At 37.3% G+C, this 23358-nt stretch overlaps 1 protein-coding gene and 1 pseudogene across 2 annotated transcripts in view; one reads left to right on the top strand and one right to left on the bottom strand.

Annotated features, from left to right (window-relative positions):
* The window catches only part of ECT2 (epithelial cell transforming 2), a 59426-nt gene that overhangs the window by 12206 nt on the left and 23862 nt on the right, over positions 1-23358 (bottom strand). For both annotated transcript variants that reach the window (XM_020980475.2, XM_020980493.2), the window contains 10 exons: positions 17972-18108; positions 15248-15367; positions 10403-10471; positions 9328-9438; positions 7746-7842; positions 6630-6711; positions 5231-5309; positions 4943-5062; positions 3723-3861; positions 2253-2407 (listed from right to left, as the gene is read on the bottom strand). In XM_020980475.2, coding sequence (XP_020836134.1) covers positions 2253-2407; positions 3723-3861; positions 4943-5062; positions 5231-5309; positions 6630-6711; positions 7746-7842; positions 9328-9438; positions 10403-10471; positions 15248-15367; positions 17972-18108 — 1109 coding nt within the window. The remainder of the gene's footprint in view (positions 1-2252; positions 2408-3722; positions 3862-4942; positions 5063-5230; positions 5310-6629; positions 6712-7745; positions 7843-9327; positions 9439-10402; positions 10472-15247; positions 15368-17971; positions 18109-23358) is intronic.
* Positions 11927-12318, top strand: LOC110204221 (microtubule-associated protein 1 light chain 3 alpha pseudogene; annotated as a pseudogene).

The following is a 23358-nucleotide window of genomic DNA, read 5'->3' as shown; positions in this document are numbered from 1 at the left end:
AAACGATCCCAAATTGCTATCTACCTCACAAGTCCATCTCTAACACCGGTATTCCTTAATACTAATGGTAATGTGGCTATGAATCATGGAATGCCAAAATCATAAATGACCCAAAAGAGCAATGGGCAAATTCCTAAGTAGACTGCAGCCCATCACCAGTGGTGATGAACATGAGAAATCATGTAAAAAGATGAAATGTGACCAGAAGAATGGGTGGACAATAATAGTTTAACAGAGAATTTGAAATTATGCAAAAAAAAGTCATTGTCTGTACCTTCTGACCTAGGCATTATCTTCCAAGAAGGCTAATGACAAAAAAAAATCACATATTCACTAAAATACTTAAAGCAGCATTTTATTCATGGGGAGAATAGCTAAATCAACTTTATGAATAAAGATTATTATGCTACAACAGATAAATTATGAAGAATTCATAGAAACTCATACAGAAGAAAGTAGAACCAAAAAAAAAATTAACACAAATGAAAGCATGAAAATGCTGACTTCAAATAAATTCTAATGACCAATAATAATCTTGCTTCCAGAGAAAAAAGAAGGAAATATAGTTCCTTGAGTTCCCTGGTAAAAGGAATTATTCTTTTGTGAAATGTTACCTATACAGTCAGGACCTGATCTGTTCACACAACCATTTGGATTTTACTCAAATTTTTACTTTTCACAAGGGAGACTTAGAGGTGGGAAAAGAGATCTTTCTTTAAAGAGAGGGATAAAAGTTGAGTCAGAAGAAAAGATGACAAATAACCGGTGCACTACAAAAATCATGCACTGTTATCTCTAATCTCTTAAAAAAACACCAGGAGAGACTCAAATCCATCAGAAAAATACTCTAAAGATTTCTATGACAACCCAAAGGAGAACTGCACAGTATGAGCAGGCATGGGAAGGGCCACTACTCACATCAACAGAAGACACCCACACACAGAGGCTCAAAAAGGACACTTCTGGTCTCAGACTCAAGAAAGCAGTCATCTGTTACATTAGTCTGACATCAAGGATGGGACGTATGTACGATTCTGAAGGGAAGTCTAAGAGACAATTATGTTGTGCAGAAATGGTCATCCTCGGTCTTGGTAAACTGCTTAATGCTTTATAGAATTACTTCTACCATTAAATAGCTAATTATTCATTCCATTTGTCATCATCAATTATAGTAATAACAATCCACCTATACATAGCCCTGATTACAAAATGCTTCCACAACGATGTCATGTAGGATTATATCCATATACAAATTATATATATACATATATATACATATATATATATATGTATATATATATATGTGTGTATATATATATATATACACACACATATATATATACATATATATACATACATATATATATGTATATATATATATGTATGTATATATATATATATATAAATATATATATATACACATACACACACACACACACACACGTTACAATCACAGGCTCAGGATCTAGAATTAGAAGAGACCCTATGGACCATTGAGATTAACCCCCTAATTTTAGAGATGAGAAGAATGAAGTCCACCGAGAAAGTGAGGCATGGCCAAGGTCTGAAGGTACTAAGTAGCAGAAACGGCTTAAGACCTCAAAAATATTTGATGTTACCAAGTGTACCAGTGTTCTGCTCTACCTAACTACTCACCCATTCATAACTTTAGTTTATACAACTTTGGCCAAGTCCAATATTTGCTCCCGATGCTCTATTAATTTTTCTTTCTGCACCATCAGTCTCAAAGAAGTTATGTATCTATGCAAGTACTCTAAACTCCCTGGGAGAAAGACACTTAAAAATCCGAAGTGGTGGCCGTAGTAGTCTTTATCTATGTGAGTAAATAGTGAGGGGAAACCTAGGGAGGCTACCTCGAGGCAGAAAGGGCCATGGAGATTACTTTAGCACAACTCTCTCATTTCATGAATAGAGAAAATGAGATCTAGAGTGTTTTTTTGCGACTTCACCAAGGACTTGTGGGCAGGGAGGAGAGAGCTGGAGTTCAAATCCTTTCTGATACAGGTCCCTATTGACTCAGAAATTAGAAGCAGGAAAATGGAGTTTCCATCCCAAAAGGTTCTGCAGATTCAGCCACTCTCCTAGCAAGAGAAAATACCCTGTACCAGTTTCCGTCACAACATAAAATCACATCTCCCACATGCTTCACAAGAAATTCCAAGAATTCTGTGGCTGTGTAACAATGTATTCGATGAAATCATTTTCACTGACACACAAAGGCAAGAACTTACAGCATCTGCTTTACAAATGGTGTTGGCCACATGTCGGCACAGCATCTTCAGCCAGGTGTCTTTGGGAAGGTCCTCTGATGTCATCTGGAAGCTGAGCAATACATTTGCCTGTTCTGTTGGTGGCCTCACAAGCAGGGCAAAAGCATTATGGCAATCTAGGATCCCAAAAAGCCATCAATGAGATTCAGGGTCACTCTTGAAAGTACAAAAAGAGCATGCAAGCTCAGTACCAGGATATACATTAACTGAGAAATTCAGAAAGCTGTTCTCTTAATCTTTCCCCTTCTTGCCATTAACAACAGTTCTGACATACTAGGTAGAAACAGAGGGACCAAATGGACTTAAGGTTTCTTAGTATTTTACATGCTACTTGTCCAAAATGCAAACTTATACTTTTCTTTTACTTAAATTTCATCGATCTCAAAAGTTTTATGTAAGCAACTTTTCTATTACAAAACTACTTTAAGACTACTTCAGTAATACAAACTATCTGCATCAAATCCAAAGAAACAAAAAAGCCTAGACATTAAAATTTCTGTTCTAAAACTTTCTGCGAGAGATGTGAAAAGCAGTCTATATTTCAACATCAGTGTCTTTACAGTCATTATGGACTCAGCAAAGACTGAAGTCATCAACTAGAACACCTACCATTTCGGAAAACATTAATGTAATTTTTAATTGTTGTTCACAACCTTTTCCTTGAAAACTATTTGTAGTGAGTTTCATCTAGTACTATTATATGTCTCTGTCAGTTAGGGAACAAGTTCTATAATGCTAAATGTGGCAACAAAGAGATGCCCTCCAAACACATAATAAATGCTTACATATACTCCTTAAGGGAAGGAGTATTACAACACCCTGATAGGTACTGCTCTACACCCTTGTGGGGTGCGGGGGAGGGTACTTCTTGTAGCTCTAGTACCCAGACTAGCTGCAGACCCTTTCCCGAGGGTACAGAAATCTCCCCAAAAGCTCACTAAATATTCTTAGGAAACACAGTCAGTCTGAAAACACAAAATGTCTGCCAAGGATACCTAGACTGCAGTAACTCAAATGTCTCATCCCTCAGATGTTGACACTGGCATAAGGGGTACTATATACATGTAGACTATAATGCAATCAAATCACTTGGTGACTTTCATTGGGTCTTGATGGAATGGGAGGAACACTGTTAGTGCCTTGGAGGCACTGGTTTGACAAGTAACTGTTTAAAAGTTCTTTGGCTGTTCAAACATAAAGATTTCTTACACACTGTTCAAACATAAAGACATTCCCATATCACTGAGTGCTGTGATTACTCAACTCATGTAAATAGCAATTTCACAAACAATTTCTGTAACTTCAACTGCCAAATGCTTATAAATAGGATTTATTAGCTGTCAACATTCAAATAACTGGAAGATTCTACCCTACAACTCTATACAAACTATTTACATGAATTAGCCACTGAGGATTGCCAAAAACACAGACCTTCAGTCTCTTTGATATCTAGCACCTTCTTAATTTGAGAAAGAGGCATCAGATGAATGTGTTTAAGGGCTGCTGGGGGTCTGGTATGGCCATGAGGACTCTTGAATGCGCCAATAACCTTGTGCCGTTTCCTTGCTATCTGTTTAAGGGGAAAAAAAAGTAACGCAGATGAGTAAGTAAAATCTTAAGATCTCTTTTCTTCTACCAACAAGCTTAAAAAAATTAAAACCTAAATGAATTCCACTTAATCAAATAACTACTGTATTCTGTTAAACACAATGATTCTCATGTAACAGATGTAGGTAAAACATATTCTCCAAAAGTCATATGAACTGAGAATTTGTATCACTGGAATAATTAAAGTGTAGTAATGTTATAAATATATTGAGGTTTACATAAGGAAATAATAAGACCATGAGATGAATAGAGAGAAGGGAAAAGGAAATTGCCAGGATGGCTGACTTAAAAAAAAGAAGAGGATGGACATCTAAACTGGTATAACTGGAATTTGTGCTTTGCATTAAAAGAGATTAAGAGAGAAGGAAAGGAGTGTAGAAAGACGCTCCCTTAGCCTATATCAGGCATTGTGAACCAAAAAAGGGAGAATTTAGCTTAATTAGCTCTAGCATAAAAAACAGAACAATGGAAGGATAGACAAGTAAGCCAAAGCTAGGCCCATATGATCTCAAAGTAAAAGAGAAGATCTCTCAAAGAGATGGAGAGTACTTTAAGCCAAGTCCAGCTGAGTGAAGAGAGACCCAGAATTTGAGTTCTTTTTTACCAAGCGATCAAGAGATCGCAGAGAGCAGACAACAATGAAACAGTGCTGCCAACACAAATCCTTGTCTTCTTTCTCAACAAAATACATCCACATCAGAGAATTCCATGGTATCTCTATGGACAATACCTTCTGACCTCTAATAAGCTTTATCTGCAATGATTAAGTTCAAGAAAGCAACTGATGTGTTCCTGAAGTTGCTTATGGAAAATCTCTATCCTTTATCAGTCTCTTAAAATGTATCCCACTGAAGGGAAGGTATTTCTCTACTCCTAAACATATGTTCTGCCTAGGGTCAATTCATCAACTGGTCATGATCACTAAGACATGACAATTTAACTTGACTTGGAGTAAGAAAGCCACCTCTAACTTCACAGCTGAAAGCCTGGTCTCAAGTATTCGCTGCAGTCCCAGCCACTAACATTATGATACTGCCACATACCTCCAGGCAGTCATTGAAGAGAAACAGAGTCACTTGTTCCCCTCGGTCACAAGGATGCTCCCCCAAAGATATGGTTTCAACTCTCTGCACCAAACTTCGGTGAGAGGACAGAAGGTTAGCCTGCATGAAATGAAGATATAAATACAAGACCACTTGGTGTTCAGTCATACAAAAAGAATTTTTAAAATACTTGATAATAGTTTGTAAAGACAGAAATGACAGATTTCAATTACAACTGAAAAGTAAAACATTTTAAGAGACAGGCAGTTACTAAATAAGAACTCTTACTGGGCATCCATCTACTTCATAGACAACATCAAAAATTTGCTTTTGGGCTTCTGTCTTCCTCTTATCCTCATTAATATGTCTGCAAACATAAAAGAAAATTGTTAGATAAGGAAAAAGTAACTCTGATTCCCATAGCAACAGCCTATGTAAAAAAGAGGTAAAAACTTATCTTACTTTACAACAGAAAAGGCATCTGCAGAAATGCCCAAACTGGACAATTTACAATAATCCACAGGTAACTAGGTAATTTACCTTACAAAGAATCCCTCAGGTGAATCTTTCAAGGAAATCAACTGTCACCCAATCCAAAGTCACCACAAACAAGCCTATTCAGGGACATTACAAGTTTTGTGAGCTATATAGCCATGCATAACATTACTTCTAAAGGGCAACATATTCCAAAGGTGTATAAGACTACAACTTCTTTATAATTTTGAAATTCCCTAGTTAGTCTGCTCAAAGAAGCAGTCCATCTACATAGATGTCAGGAAACACTGAGTAGTATTAAGGTTTCCTTTAGGCAATTTCCCGATTCATACTAAAGTTCATTTTTTTTTAAATTGTTATTAAAATATTTATGACATAAACTTTCAATTACAAGCCCAGTCATACACACACACCTACTATCAGTGACCATGTATCTTCTCATCCTCATAAATCTATTGTTTAAAATGCCTAAGGACTGATGAATGAGGGCTTTCTCATCATCTCCACACTCCAAACAGAGATGTGTCCTTTCAATACTTTCTATCTGCTACCAATTCAATCACCCCGTTATGACGAACACAAATGGCTAAAGAGTAACAACCTGGGCACCACAAAACTCTACTGAGTTTGTTGTAGATTGTCACACATCTGTCGGACTTCAAATTCCCCTACGACAGTGAAAGAGAAAATCTCTAGTAATTTGTTAAAGACTCACAGATTGTCTGCCTTAAACAGGCTCCATTACACTGCAAAAACTTTAAATTTCCAATGTCCTCAAAACTTAAGTTTCCTTAAATACTAGTTGAAAAACAACAAGAAAAATGAATCAAGAAGGAAAAGATGTTTGTACCATTTATACCTTTTTCTTTTGTTTCAGGATGGATAAGTTAAGTCACTTTGGTACATCTGAGCTCAAAAGCAAACTCTTCATGGGAATATATATATAGATGAGGAAGTCTACAACATTTCCAAATTTCTAACACTGTTAATTTATTTGCATGGAACCAAAATCTGTCATTGTCTAGTAAATGTTTTCTGGAATCATTTATCATTATTTCGCCATGTTAACTCTACTAGAAAACAGGTGAATTGTGCTATGCCACAAACACACTCCCATTAATTAATTCACTTAAATTTTCTATCAATGTAATTCTAAACCTTAAGCAAAACCCCAAAATTAAAATGAACTTACGTCATTACTTCCTTTAAGGATCCAATAGCTCTCTCTAGTGTATTCTTGTCAGGGTTATCATCTGCAGTATGTTTCTTAAGATCTTTAATAAAAGAGTTGTTTTACTACAATGAAAGATCCTCATGAACGTAGAGCCAAGAAAACAATATACCTAATGACAACAATGTAAATGGAAAGAACCACAATCTCTCTCCCCCAAAAGTAAACGTTGAGAAATTACCAACAAGCATGCCTCCAAACAAGTTATAATTAGACAACACCACCCTATCCCTCTGACGTGGGAGGCCCACAAGTGGACCAAAACACATATTTTTAGCTTTTAAAATTTATTGATTTCTTATAGTATCTTTCCCCTTTCCTTTCTTTTACTAAAATGAAAATGCAAATATGCTTATAATGCAGAACACTATTTAAAATGATATGACATCATAGAAAAATCTAGGTTAGGGTAAGGAAAAGAAAGAGGGGAAAAGGAAACGAAAAAAGGCTCTTTTCTTCAAATAAACCCAATATGACTCACATTAGGACTAGAATTCTAGCATTTATCAAATAATTATGCAAATGTGACCCAAGAATATTTTTTCTTTAATAAAACACAGTATACTTATATACCAGATATAAAAATATGTTTCTTTTTTGGTGACTCTAAATTTAGTATGCATATTTTAAATGAATTCAGCCCTCACTGTGCCAATTTCCTGACTGCTTAGGTTCTTATACTTGTCACACTCCCTCTTCCAAAATACTGAAAGAAGAAGCTTATGCGGGTTTCTACTTGGGATGTATATGTGTGTACAGCACACACACACATATATATATATATATATATATATATATATACTGTAATCATTTCGGTGGCTCCACTCTCAAGAGTCCTCAAAGATCTCACAAGCAGATTTCATGGCCTATAAAGTCTGTGCATTATGGATATTTCTCTCCCCTAAACATATATACATTCATTCTTCTCTCAAAATTAAAGAGGATTATAAACAACCTTACTACTTCTAAGTAAGGATACTTCAAAGGTAGTACTAAATCTAAGAATATATTGGCAATTTTTCTTTTGCTTGAAAATTCCATTCCCTAAAATTTAATGAAACTATATCACTAAAGTACCATTTAGAAGCAATGCAACACTAGGTAACCGCTGCACAGGTCGAATGAGAAGTTCAGCAAGGCTCTGACGCCCACATTCTGGCTTAGCTTGGTTTATCTAGAAATAAATGACATTTTTGAAAATTATTATAAAACCGAAAATAGTCACATCAGTCAGTTAATGAGCATTTATTAAGCCTAGTATGTGCCAGGCACTTAGGACACAAAGAAAGACAAAAGACCATCTGCCTTTGGGGAGCTCACAATCTCACAGAGGAGACAACAAAAGCAAACAAATACATACCAACACACTACACACAGGATAAAGTAAAAATAATTAACAGAAAGAAGGCACTAGAATTAAGAAAAGGCTTCCTATAGAAGGTGGAGTTTTAGCTGGGACTTAAAGGAAGCCAGGGAAACATGGAAGGAGAGCATTCCAAGCATGGAGGGCACCCAGAGAACATGCCCAGATCTAAGAGATTGAGTGTCTTGTTGATGGAAACACATGGAAGTCCATATCAGAAGAGAAAAGTGCAAAAAGGGGAGTATTCAAGAGATGTCCCAATGATGAAAACAACAGGCCCTAGCAATAGACTGAACATGGGGCATGAGAGACAGTGAGGAGCTGAGGATGACACCTGGTTGCAAGCCTGTGAGACTGAGAGAAATAATAGGGAAGTTTGGAAGGAGGAAGGGTTTGGGGGGAAAGTTATTAAGTTCAGATTTGGACATTCAGCACAAGTTAAATACAACAACTCAAGATTAACATATGTAGGCCTGATTACACCAAAGGGAAGGAAGAAAATCATTTGCCCTTTTGTAGGTCAACTAAGCTCTGAAATTACATCCTCTACTGTCTGAAATGGCAATCGAATAGGTTAGGAGTTCAGACTTCAAAGAAGAAATCAGTTTAATAATTTCCTATCAAGCCAAAGTCTTAACTCCATTCAGAGTCCTAGTATAAGCTTTTCAGAATTTTTAAAATTACTATGAAAAATCTTAAATCTTCATATGACATCAAAGAATCAGGAGTACTGATATTTGACTAAAGAAATTTCAATTTGAGAATCTTAGGAAGCATGGAGATTACCTAACCTGATATCTCACTGACTGCAGACATCCCTGAGAGATGATCAGCTCTCCCTTTAGCACCATTTTTACTTTTCTACCTTTCCTGGCCCAGGCAAGCCAAAGATGAGCCAACACCTGCCTTCCCCCGCCCCCCCCAACCACCACCTGGAGACAGATATTTTCAGTGCCATTTACAAATGACCCACTCACACTAACCAGTTTCTAGGCCTTTGATTTCCTTGGACAATTCCTCTGCCACCCACCCTGCACCTCTCCTTTCAGGTCATACAACTGGAATGTGTCTGAAGCTGCTTCTGAGCCAGCCCTTTGTCCATTATGCTACGGCTGCCTATCCCCCAGTTCCTTCCTCTTTCCCCCAATTTTTCCCACTGCAGGTTAAAACATGTGCATAACTAGATAATTCTTAATAGAGTTATGCTTGATTCTTATTAGCAATATGTTTCTTATGAAAGTCTTTCAAAACAACATACAGTAAATTCACAAGATTTTTTTTTAAATATCACTTTACCTTTAAGAAAGCATGAAATCTTGGTTTCTGTTTTTCACACTTAACAATTGTTTCTTTACTCATTTCAAAGAAGTTTACAAAAGGCGGGTAAATTTTCACCAAATCTTTTGACTGTGAGAGGGGAAAAAAGCCAACATAATGAATGTTTTAATTATTTTCTCTACACACTATAAAAATTACTTAACAATTTCAAGTAATCAAAAAAGTTCCAACCTGAAAAATATTACTCCTAAATTAATTGGTACAAATATTTTCATATTAGCTAACTTTTAATATTTGCAATTCATTTGTTCATTTTTCAAGAGAGGAGTTGTAATGTGACTCAGTTTGAAACACAATCAAAACACAAGAAAATGCCTCTGATGTTTCTCTCCATCCATATACTAAATAACTGAGTACCTGACTGAACAAAGGCAAAGGTTTGCATGTGATACTAACACAGAACTTCTGAAAGATGGAAAAAGTTGCAGAAGAACCAAAACTGAATAAACACTTTGCTATATAAGAAAGATCTTTGCCAAAAATTGTTGACGTGAAACCTCAGGCTTATTTTGATTCACATTTCTCTTACTATTAGTGATTTAGAATGGATAGTGAAAAAGAAAAGTAGATTATAAACTAAAAAAAACAAAGATCAAAGTATTTGGAAAGTGTTCAGATTAATGATAACTTATTACACTTCAATGGCAACGAATTTTTGTGCTCCAATAAAGTACAACCGTTGATGTTCATAACGATGACCTTCAACAAGAAAAAGAATGATGCTCAGTGTTCCTTCTACAGAGCATCCCAAAAAGTCTTAGCACAGCTGTAAGCTATTAAAGCTTGTGTTAAAGCTTATGAGCTTTAATAGCTTACAACCACACAAAGACTTTTTGAGACACCCAGTAGAAGAAAGAATAAGAGTGCATAATCTTACAAGGAACTTTCAAGAAAGATTTTCCTCAATTAGCATTAAAATAATTTTCAATACTTTGGTAAGCTTCTATTGTATGGAAAATTAATTTCAGTGGAACACCCTGTCAGATAATATATTACTCTAAGCAGGAGAAGTATTCTTTTAGTAAGCACTCACATATTTCAGAAAGATGCCACCAATACTTTTGCTTTCATCCCAATTGATAATGAGGTCTTCAAGATCCTCCTGAAATAGAAAACGGAGCATAAGATTAAAGCTAACCATCTTTTACGTTTACCTCTACACACACATTTGCTAGAATCACTGATCTAGATGTGGAAAGACACGAGAGAACAATTTGTCCGGAGTTTCACCTTTTGTATGTCACAGAACTCTTGAAGCCTTTGTACCCCTTCTCTCAATAATTTTTTTTAATTCATAAAATACATGGAATTACAAAGGAAACCAACTATATTGCGATACAGTTGTCAATAATTTAAGACAAAACTATAGACACCAGGTTAAGAATTTTTGTGATCTAGACCAGCCCCCTCAATCTGCAGATGAAGAAACTGAGGCCCAGGAAGTTTCAATGGCCTGCCCAAGATCACACAAGCAGTGAGGACCAGGCAGGAGCTATCTTTAAAAGTGCTCCTTCCACTACCCCGCACTGCTTCCCTCAGAAAATTACTATACTGTGCTTCTTTCTTGGGAAGGAGTGCACCCGATTCTTTAAGAATTGTATAAAGGAATAAAAAAAAATTACTATAGATTTGGTCAGAGCCTGTGATTGTTTTTTGGAAGGGTGAGGGGGTTAGGGAAACTCCTGCCATAGAAATTCCTTCCCCTCGTATAATTCTACAAGTCACTTGGAGTCCCTCACCACTACCCCACAATAAATTATACATCAAATTTAACTTTTTTAGAGATAATATTCTTTTGCTTGTTCTCAAAATGAAATTAGCTCTATGAACTGGACAATGATGTCCTGCTAAAATAATGAGGAAACACTGGGTTTTCAAATCATCAAGTCTGAAAGTGCCTCCCCCTAAACACAACTTGATACTTAAATATGGGGGAGGTGCAGCCAAGATGGTGGAGTAAATGCAGGGACTTGTCTGAGCTCTCCCCCAAGCAGCTCCAAATACCATAAATAATGCCTCTAAACAAATTCTAGAGCGGCAGAACCCACAAAAGCGCAGAGTAAAACAATTTTCCAGCCTAAGACAACTCAGAAAGACAATTTGACTTTCAAATACAAGATATAAAGAAACTTTAAAAGGTAAACAGGAAAGAGAAATCATAAGGGTATGGTTAAACCGTTTACATTCCTACATGGAAAAATGATATTTATAACTCCTAAAAACTTTTTCATTAGGGCAGTTAGAAGGATTATACATAGATTAAAAGCAGAGGTGTGAGTTGAATATGATGGTACGATTACCCAAAACAATAAAATTAAAGAATGAGAAAGAAGAATGCACTGGGAGAAGGGGAAAGAGAGAGGTAGAGGGATAAGTTATCTGACATAAGAGATCTGGAGTTACCATCTCCTCCGGACAGCAGCTGCTCAGGTTTGAGAACCAGAACTAGCCCGAGCACACACGACAGAGAACCCGGAGCAGCAGTGGCGACACCCGAATCCCTGGCCCTGAACTTCCCACCCCACCCCACCCCTGCCCAACCGAGGAACCTGGTGTGATGCCCTCCGACCAGCCCTTCAAGCAGCGGCGAAGCTTCGCCAACAGATGCAAGGAAGTGCAGCAGATCCATGAGCAGCACCCCAGTAAGATCCGGTGATCACTGAGCAATACAAAGGGGAAAAACAGCTGCCTGTCCTGGACAAGATCAAGTTCCTTGTCCCTGACCATGTCAACATAAGTGAATTAGTGAAGATCATCTGCCGAAGACCCCAACTTAACTCCACTCAGGCCTTTGTCCTGCTGGTGAGCCAGCACAGCATGGTGAGCGTCTCCACGCCCATCTCAGAGATCTACGAGCAGGAGAAAGATGAAGATGGCTTCCTTTACACGGTTTATGCCTCCCAGGAGACCTTTGGCTACTGAGCAGAAAGGGGCAGGGAGTATCCTGGCCCTGGGAAGAGGGCAGCCTAGCCCCTACTCCAGAACTGTAAAGCTTCCTCTAACTCCTCCTTCTCTGGGCCCATTCCCCAGGACCCAAAGCAGAAGTGGTTGACTTAGATCAATGCCAAACTAAGGACTTTGCCCACCCAGGGCTAGAGCAGAACAGAAGACATCCTGTGTCAACAACAAATTTTCATCTACCCCAACTCTGTACATGTATCAACTCTCGGTGCTACCCCCAGAAGCTAGAGCCTTGGGGGCTGCTCTGTCTGTCTGTGTGTCTGTAGGTGAGGGGATGAGAATATAGATATATAGCTATATATGGCTGCCCCCTTCCAGTTTTGAAAATGGGGGAGTAGGGGAGAGGGGGTGGGCACCTGTGGGCCTTGGCCCTGCCTTAGCTCTGGTCTGTTTTTTTTTTCTTTAGGCACCTGCCCTCCCATCTTTATTGCATGCAGTTTGGACCCATCCCATACTGGCAGCCACTCCAAGGACTGAGCTTTCCCTTTGTGACCACAACCCTGCCTGCTGTTCCTTCCACATTATGTACCACAGTGTCCTGGAGCACGAGCCTATTTGAGCTACTGTTACTCTATCTGAATAATGAGAAATTCAAGTCTTTAAAAACAAGAGATCTGAAAGATTTTACAGTGAAGGGGAAAGTAGGGGAAGCAGAGAAGGGAGCACGTGAATGTTACTCTCACTGGAATTGGCTCAAAGAGGGAATAATACTCAGCTAGGTACAGAACCCTATTTTACCACACAGGAAAGTAGGAAGAGAAGGCAGATAGGAGAAGGAGGTGGGGGGAGCTGATAGAAGGGAGGGCAGTTTGGGGGATGTAAAAGTCAGAAGAAAAACACTTTTGAGAATGGACAGGGTAAAAGAAGAGACACAGTAGGATAAATGGGGAAAATAGGGTGGAGGGAAATGCATAGTTGATAATCATTATTGCGAAAAAAAATTTTACAGTGAGTTTCTCTGATGAAGACTTCATTTCTTAAACACAGAAAACTGAGTCAAATTATAGAAATAAAAGCCATTCCTCAACTGATAAACGGTCAACAGGTATGAGCAGGCAGTTTTCAGACAATGTAATCAAAGCTATCTAGTCATATAAAAAATGCCCTAAATCACTATCGATGAGAGAAATACAAATTAAAACAATTCTGAGCTACTACCCCACACCTGTCACATTGGCTAATATGACAGAAAAGGAAAATGAGAAATGTTGGAGGGGAGGTGGAAAATTAAAACACTAATGTACTACTTGGTAGAGGTATGAACTGATCCTGGGGAGCGATTTGGAACCACGCCCCAAAAGTTATAAAAACATGCACACCCTTTGACTAAGCAACACCAGTACTAGGTGCATATCCCAAAGAGATAAAAAACAAAAAGGAAAAGGACTTCTATGTACAAAAATATTCATAGCAGCTCTTTTAGTGGTGGCAAAGAACTGGAAAATGAGGAGATGTCCCATCAATTGGGGAATGGCTGAGCAAGTTGTGGTACATGTTTGTGATGGAATACTACTGTGCTTTAAAAAGTGGTGAGCAGGATGCTCTCAGAAAAACATGGAAAGACTTACGTGAACTGATGCAAAGTGAAATGAGCAGAATCAGAAGACTGTACACATTAACAGCAATAGTGTATGATGATCTTCTATGAATAACTTAGCTATTCTCAGCAATACAACCACCCAAGACAATTCTCTAGGACTTATGATGGAAGATGCTGTCCATCTCCAAGAAAGAACAGGTAGAGTCTGAATGCAGATCAAAGGTACCTTTATTTTTCTTGGGGTTTTTTTGCCTGTGTTTTCTTTCACAGAATGACTTACATGGAAATGTGTTTTGCATGACTACACATATATGACCTATGTCAAGTTGTTTGACTGCTCAATGAGGGTGGAAGAGGAGAGAGGGAGAAAATTTGGAACTCAAAATTTGAAAAAAAGAATGTTAAAATTGTTTTTACATGTAACTGGGAAAAAATAAAAGATTAAAAATATGTACTGCTGATATTTACAATGAGGAAATTATTTTCTTAGAAAATATTTTATGCTTCAGACTGTTTTCCCAATTATTTCACATTATAAGGTCTTGTGATTTTAAGGAACATTGCTTTGGGGGAAAATACTGGCAAACTGTAAAATCTTCACTAAAAGAACAATGAAGGAGAAATAAGTCTAATAACATCAAGAGTTCTGGTCTAAGCTGTTAAGTTGCAGAAGAAATTAATAATGGCCTCTAGGGAGATTACAGATACTTGATTAGAGATAATGTCATGAAAATAAAAGAAAAAAAATTATCTTTTCTTGGATTGTGTACATATTTGTTTGTCTAAATAGAGAGAAATTAGAAAATAGAGAGGCAGCTAGGTGACTTCATGGATAGATCACTAGGCCTGGAGTCAGGAAGACCCAAGTTCAAATCTAGCCTCAGATACTCACTCTGGACAAGTCACTTAACCTCTGTTTGCCTTAATCTACTAGAGAAGGAAATGGCAAACCACTCCAGTGTCTTTTCCAAGAAAACTCCATACAGGATCAAAAAAAGTTAGACATGACTAGATGACTGAACAACAAATAGTAATCCCTTCTAGTGTAAAACTTCAGCAAAACAAATATACCCAAAAAACCCCCACAATAGAGGTAAAGAAAAAAAAAACAGTAGCAAGAACTACTAATACCTTCAATCATCATCATTATTATTGTTATTAATATAAAAAAGTAACAGGTCTATGTAACAGATGTGCAGCTCCAGGAACAGTTCAATCAGAGGGGGAAGAAAGTAGAAGAATTTTGGGAATAAAATGTTACTTACTCCAAGTAAAGCATCAAAAGGAAATATTTACAGGTTTGCACATCTATAATCCTTTAAAAGGCCTTTAAAAAAAAAAGATTAAATATGCTATCTGCTCTGTAAAAAAGTTTACCTTTATTTTAGTGTGTACATCAAAGATATCAGGAATGCTACCAAAGATGGCCTTAATCTCTTCCGGTGCAAGGATGGGTCCTCCACGCTGTCCTTCCTCTTCCAAAGGAACCTGAAATAACTAAAGAGAGAAAGCAAAGAGAAATCTATAGTTTTAAGAGCTAAGAAAAATAGTGATTTATATGTAAGACAAGTAGAAGAAGGCAAAAGATGACACTCTATCCCAATCTCTCCAAAATTAAAATCAAGAATTTTTTTCCTTCACATTTTCAAATACATTTATACCCTTCATCAGATATATATATGTTTTAGCCCAGTAGTACATCAGATTTTATTGAAAGTTAATCATAGTTCCAGCCACATAATCACATAATAATTTTTATTTTACATTCAAATTCCTAGTTGATTGCGCATACTTATTCTAAAGAAAAGGGTACATCTCCAAAAAGCAAAAAGCAATCAAAGTTCAGACAATTAGAAACACTACAAAGACATATTTAATGCATTGCTTAGTTTTACTGAATTGTTTTTTCCCTCTTCTCTGATTTTTTAATTCTTTGCTTTAAGGGATGGCTTTCTGATAGGGAGGGATATATTGAGAAATAAAAGTTATGCAAGGCAAAAGGTTATCAATGAAAATATAAATAACTTCCAGAGATCTACTTCTAAAATATTTAATATTCATAATTGCCTGATTTTTTAAACTTTCTTACCCTTCTGACAGCCATTTGTTTACTGAAAACTTATTCCAAGCAGTAAAGGAAAGGTTGAGCTCCAAGTTAATTAATAACTCAGTGTACTTCTCTGCTGACATGCTAATTATAACAAAAATAACTGCTAGTTCATCCAACTAAGTCTAGCTGGCCAACCAGTCCATCAGACCACCTCTAGTACAACTACAATGGAGACTCATAAAGATAGCCCAGAGGCACTATGAAATTCTAAAGTACATTGGGAAGCAAAAATTTTCTTACGTTAAAAATCTCCCCGAAAGCAGGTAATCCACACAAGTACACAATTCTACCCAAATGTTAGGTTAACTGGAACATCTCATTCCTGAACCACATTGAATAAAAATTTACTCTCTCTATATATATAAATATAGATAAATACATAGATAGATAGATACATAGACAGATACATAGATAGATAGATAGATATAGATAGAGAGATAGATGGATGGATGGATGGATGGATGGATGGATGGATGGATGGATGGATAGATAGATAGATAGATAGATAGATAGATAGATAGATAGATAGATAGCAATCGAATTAGGTTCCTCAGTGAAGGTTTAAAAACTAAAATTAATGGTTATACCAGATGAAACACAAAAAAAATTTCATGCAATGAAACTAGAAAGGACAAAGACTTATCATGGTTTAGGCTGCAGTCTTTCATATGAAAGCTTTGATAACTTCATGCTTAGCATTCTAGAATATGAATGCTGTAGTAGCTTTCTTGTTACGCTCCCTGGGCTTCTGAGATGTTGATGATCATGATGATGATGATGATGATGATGATGATGACGACATCATTACTACAGAGCTTTAAGGTTTGGTGTGTAAAGGGCTTTACATATGTTATTTTATTTCAGCCTCATATTTAATCTTTGAAGCAACACTCATAAGGAATCTCAGGCTTAGAGAGGCTGTGTGATGGCCCAGAGTCACACAGCTAGTAAGTGGTTTAGGTCCACATTTGAATTCAGGTCTTCCTAACTCTGGGCAGATAGGTGGCAATACAGTGCTGGGCCTAGAGTCAGGAAGACTCATCTTCCGGAGTTCAAATCAGGCCTCAAGACACTCACTAGTTGTGTGACCCTGGGCAAGTCATTTAATCCTGTTTGCCTCAATTCCTCATCTGTAAAATGAGCTGGAGAAGAAAATAGCAAACCACTGCAGTATTTTTGCCAAGAAAACCCCAAAGGGGTTTTGGAAAGGACTGAATAACTTCTCTACTGAATAAGTCTCTACTCTATCTGCAACACCACCCAGTATAGGTGAATTTAACTGATATGCTAATTAGAAGTCTGTTACTCCCCACCCCCTACCCCTGTATTCTATTGTGGCCTAACAGAATTTACACAAGTTATCAACCATTCACCAATAACTATAAGCTTCCAATGTGCAAAATAGGAAACAAGAAAGAGTTGAATAGCAACGTATCCCTATTATCTGGGGTTTAATTCAGCTACCAATTTCTTTACCCCCACACAGTTGACAGCAGCCATGTTTATATTCCCAGGAGTCAGCCTGACTAAATCAACCACTGCCTCTCCCTCCAAAGCTGCCTCATGAACAATGACAGTGCAGAAGACTGCTACAGAAGAGCTTCACGCGCCATATTTTCCAAGTTCTAATGTAAACTGTGAATGAGAAAAGACGTCCAATACTGAGATTATCCCTGGGACTCCAAACACACTTCTTTAAAACTCAGGCAGAGCTTCACAAGGGCCTCCCAGACCAGTGATGAGTCGTATTAAATACACCACACGTGAACAGAAGCCCTACTGTCCTCCATGAACATAACCTTCCTTGAAGTCTACCACTGTGCTGACTGCTTTTAGAGGAACGTGTGGTAGTCACTAGTTCCAATTCTGGCCACACACATCTTAGCATCATAACTGTAGATTCCTTCTTCACATTTTTTTTCTAGCACATATATTTTGAATTTTACATCAGGAACATTAAAAACAAACAAGACCCACCAATTTGGACTTACTTGAATAATTGTTGCCAGTATATTTACATAATTACTTTCAGTCTGATAAAGTTCTTTTGCCACCTGCCACCTTGCTGACTGCTTTGGAGGAACAGGAGTGGAATTTTTGGAAGGCTTATTACAAGATTTTGGTGTTTCTAAAAAAAAAACAAAAACAAAATGAAAAACAAGAATTTTTAAAAATTTCTAAACACAAAATGTTTCAATAAAGCAAATGTACTCATTTAACATAAGGTTTAAAACAAGTTAGTCTTACAAATGTACTCAAAATCAGTACTTCATGTGTGAATGCTGTTTTATACTCAAATTGTCATTTCGATTGATTCTCACAGCTTCATGAGCTGATAAGAATCCCCATTTTAGTAAGAAAGTGAGAGGAAAAAGTTTAAATGACATTTAAAAAAAGAAACCACACAGCAAGTACCAAGGCCAGGCCTTAGAAATAAATCAGATTTCCTCACTGTGAATACAGTGTCCTAATAGAGTCCTAACACAAACTGGTTTCCATGTCAAAACTGTCTTTTTAGAAACTTGGAAATTCCAGATTCTGAAAGTTTCTTTAACTGTGTAACATTTAATATCCAAGTATCAGCACATTTAGCAATTTTTTCCGGCATCCACTATTGTAAGACTGAAATGTTAGGTAGCAAGTCTTTCAGACATAAATTACATGTTTAAAACTATACCCTAGGGGCAGCTAGGTGGTACAGTGGATAGAGCTCTGGCTCCAAGTTCAAATCTGGCCTCAGACACTTGACCCTCACTAGCTGTCTGACCCTGGGCAAGTCATCTAACCTCAACTACCTCACCAAAAAAAAAAAAGACAAAAAACTATACACACACACACCCCCATAGGATTAAACTGCTAATCATAACTTTTAAAAAGTATCTTTTAATAACCTCAAATTCTTTTATTTATTTTTGGGGGGGACTGGGATTAAGTGATTTGCCCAGGGTCACACAGCTAGTAAGTATCAAGTGTCTGGTCTGAGACTGGATTTGAGCTGAGGTCCTTCTGACTCCAGGGCCAGTGCTCTATCCACTGCACCACCTAGCTGCCCCTTTCAAATTCTTTTAGAAGCAAAGCTGTTGGTTTTTTTTAATAAAACTTGTTAATTAAAAACTTTTCTTCTTAAACAAAGGTTTTTACAAAAATTAATTTCTATGCCAGGAAAGGAAACCTATTTACCTTTAGTATGCATTACTAACAACTTGCTTGAAACCCAAGCAAAATGCCTTTGCAAAAAGCAAGCCCTCAATAACTACTTGTTGGGAACAGGAAAAGAAAATAACTCCTGCAAAAATAAAAAATAAAAAATAAACTTTCATTCCACAGACAGCTATCCAGAAGCCCTAGTTTAAGATGCTACTCAGCATACATCAAGGTTGCATAAAGCATGGTCCCTTCTTTGACACAACTTAAAAAATATTGCATAAAAGGTAGGCTGCCCATGCTTTGGCAATCAGCTCCAAACGCCTCCTTTTACAGATGAGAACACCTAGTCCTGGTGCAGCCGTCATCCCAGTATGGCCCAAAATAGGAAAACCAACTTCTCAATCTGAGAATACTATCCTCATTTTACATTCAGTTCAAGATCAAGTGACTTGCCCAAGTTAGCCCTGGTAAAATAGGAGACCTGAGATTCAAATCTCCAGTATCCAAAATCAACAGCACCCTCGTTGCTAAATACTGCTCAGGAGCCCAGAGGAAAGAAGGGTCGCTTTTATTTTAGTCATGACAGGACATGTGGAAAAATGCCTCTCGTGTTCAAGAAACAGCAGAGTCCAGACTGCGGGAAAACATGGCAGACTAGAGGGAGGAATCTGGAATCAGGAGAAGGGTTTGAATCCTGCCTCAAATACAAGCTGCATGATCACAGCTCAGTTACTTTACCTCTGATAGGTTTCCTCACACTGGCATTTCTTGTCCTCACCAATAGGAAAGTGCTGGCAAATCTTAAAGCACTATATATGTGTGAAATGCTATTTTTGCTGGAGGGAAGGACTTTACTGAAGAGTAATGGCAGTTAAGGTTAGATAGGAGGCCGAGTCAAGACTACAGAAAGCTTTTAATGCTTGTGTTTTTAAGGAGATGTGGGCATAGCTGTAGGGTAGGGACAACAGACATATATATGGCATCTTAATATTTTATTTGATCACAACAACTACTCCAGGCATTATTGGCATCCTTTTAGAGATCAGGAAAATGAGGTTCCAAATTGCAGTGATTTACCCAGAATCACCTCGATGACTCTAAGTGCAGTAGCTTATGCTACTTCTTAAGGCAGATGGGAAGGTGCTAATTGAAAGGAAGAGATGAAGGCACAGGAGAGAAGGGATAAACAGCAGAACAAAGTACAATATGGTGTTTCCCAAATAATGAGTATGAAGACCTCTTTTTAGTACCAAATAATTTCACAAATCTCCATGATAGTAAGTATGTCCTTATTGACTTTTTTAAAATGACCACAAAGTTATTATAAATTCAGTAATGATGTCAAATGATTATTTTATTAAAGCACAAAAGAACTGCTGGAGCTAGCTATGCTTCTCCCTATAGTATTTGCTTAAGATCACCTGAATCCCAAGCAGAAGATCAGAATATTCCAATTTTGAGTATTTCTGCCAAAATATCTATTAATTGGTGAGGAAACTTATCTTGTGTAAGCATTGAATTCATCTAATTAGAAGTTAAATCTCAGCATGAATAATGTTATCACAAAAATTCATGAACAACTATTCTCAAAGATATAATATTTATCAATATTCAAAGTACGTTATTAAATGCATGAAGATTAAATAAGTTTATCAGTCAAAACCAAAGCAATTCTATCACTGAGAAACAAATTTGACACTTCATGAAATCTGAAAATAACTCAGATCTTCAAAGAAAAAGAAAAAAAAGGTCAAGAATATTTCCTTGAAAGGAGGCCAGAAATTTTTTTTTCCTTTCAGGTACAAATGAAGCATCAATAATATAAAACCATCATCACCAAATATATTATTCACATGACTATATTTTGGGAAAACTAAATAAAAGATAAAAATGACAATGTTTTGTACACAGAAGGACATGTATATTTTAGTAATGACTTCACAGCCCATACCATGAAAAACACTGAAGTAAAAGAAAAGAGAAATACCATCAAGAGAGCCAGTAAGGGGATCAGATATGAGGGTTCCTATTCCATCAGAAGAGGAAGGACACGATGAAGCCTGAGGCATTTTGTGGTAATGGTGAGGTACACTGGTTCTAGTCTGACACTTCTGGAGCTCACTCCGGGTTCTCTAAGGATATTCCAGGGGAGCACAATTTTAGGCAGGTCCTATAAATCTGGCAACACTGGGTACAAGTCTGGTGATAGTCTAGGTGATTAGGGATTGGCCTGGCTAAGTCTGGAGAAGCTTCACTACCATACAAGCTGATGGACTTCTCTGACATAATTCTCAAAGCTATAGAGATGTTACAGCCAACGTGGGTGGAGAGAACCAACAGAAGTATAGGCTCTTCAAGTATTTAATGAAGAAAATGAAGAGATAATACAGGAGAGAGGGGACACATGATGCAGGTGTGGCACCGAGTAGTAAAATGGGAGGGCAAAGTCATCTAAAGATATCTTCAACAATACACATTCGTATTGTGCTTTGATGTTCTAAAGGAATTAGAAGTGAAATTGGTAACAGAGGCTATGAGGGAAATCAAGACATAAACAAAAACACTGCCCCAAAGCAGCAAGGTACCATTTGTTACAATGAACTTGGAAGAAATACAAAAGTGTGGTTTAGGAACTTTTCCAAAGAACATTTTCCAGATGAGGGAAAGGGGAAAAAAAGGGGCAGCGAGGAGAGAAGGATTACTAGACATCTGAGGATTAAGAAACTTTCTAAAATGAAGGCAAAAGCCAGACTGGGGATTGTTAACTTGTCTTTTCCTGGCCCCTCTTAGATTCAGGTACTTTACTTCTTACTTTTATTATACCTGAACCTTTAATAGACCTTGTTAAGATGACACTGTTTCTCAATCTCCCAGAGTTTTCTGGAACATATCTAAAAACTACGTTACTCTGTTGATAAGAAAAACAAAGTATTATCTTTTATTTTTAAAGGTGAAACACTTAATTTTCCTTGTTGTTTTTTTTTGAGGGGGAGAGGAAGAGAGAGAAAAATTGTAGCTGCCTCATTGATTTAATATACATTTTTCCAAGAATCTGTTTTGTAAAAAATAGATTATCTAAAGCTTTGTTGATTGTCTTCAAGCATTTCCCTTTTTCCTTTCATGTTTAACTACTACACTTAATGATCTGATCAGAGGTAGCCTAGCTGATTTGTCTAAATTTTTTCACTGACAATCACTTTCTTAAATAATCTGAAAGGAGCGGCAGGTAGGTGGCACGGTGGATAGAGCACCGGCCCTGGAGTCAGAAGGACCTGAGTTCAACTGCAGCCTCAGACACAATGATATTCATTACCTGAGTAACCCTGGGCAAGTCACTTAAAACACAAAAACACAAAAACAACAACCAAAATAAAGTTAATTTGAAAAGAAACCTAGTTATTCAACACAACAAACTTCCACATTTAGAAACCTTCACTCTTTCCCCACTTACCTGTTTCTTCATCTAAATAACTGATTCATCTTATATTTTTCCCTCTAAGGGATGTTTCTTGAAATTTCATCCTGGGTCACTGGCTCTTTTCACCTTATACATTCTCTCTCTCTCTCTCTCTCTCTCTCTCTCTCTCTCTCTCTCTCTCTCTCTCTCTCTCTCTCTCTCTCTCTCTCTCTCTCTCTCTCTCTCTCTCTCTCTCTCTCTCTCTCTCTCTCTCTCTCTCTCTCTCTCTCTCTCTCTCTCTCTCTCTTTCTCTCTAGATAGCATTTACTCTTTTGGTTTCATCCTAGGCCTTCATAAGGATGATCCCCAAATCTCTGATTTTAGCCATAGTTATGTATCCCAGTCCCTTTTTTTCAGACTGAGTGCTATTTACATTTAAACATTCTGCCATCATGTCCAATTGTTTCTACTCCTTTCCTAACCAATATGTGATCTTCCCAGAACCAAGCTCTATCTCTCAAAGTTTATGTTCATGCTAATGGTAACATTATCTGTACAATATCCTGGTTCGATGACTTAGTCATCATGGATGCTTTCCAATCCCTCACTCCCACCAAGCTTCTTCTCTTCCTTCTCGCTGAGATGAGATGACATTCATTCATTCCTTCCTTTCCAAGACTACTATTTGCTCTCCTTACAATTAGCATTAGTCTCTTTGTTGTCTACTTTCTCTAATTCATCTTATCTCAAATTAAGTCATCCTCTTTAATTATCTCCTTCCACCTGCTGAAAGATCTCCCAATGTTCATTTGAAGGATAAAGTAAATGAGCTTC

This window comes from Phascolarctos cinereus, unplaced genomic scaffold (assembly GCF_003287225.1).
Source record: "Phascolarctos cinereus isolate Bilbo 61053 unplaced genomic scaffold, phaCin_HiC Scaffold_7;HRSCAF=346, whole genome shotgun sequence".
Classification (NCBI taxonomy): domain Eukaryota; kingdom Metazoa; phylum Chordata; class Mammalia; order Diprotodontia; family Phascolarctidae; genus Phascolarctos; species Phascolarctos cinereus.
This window is presented reverse-complemented; position numbering and strand designations above follow the sequence as displayed.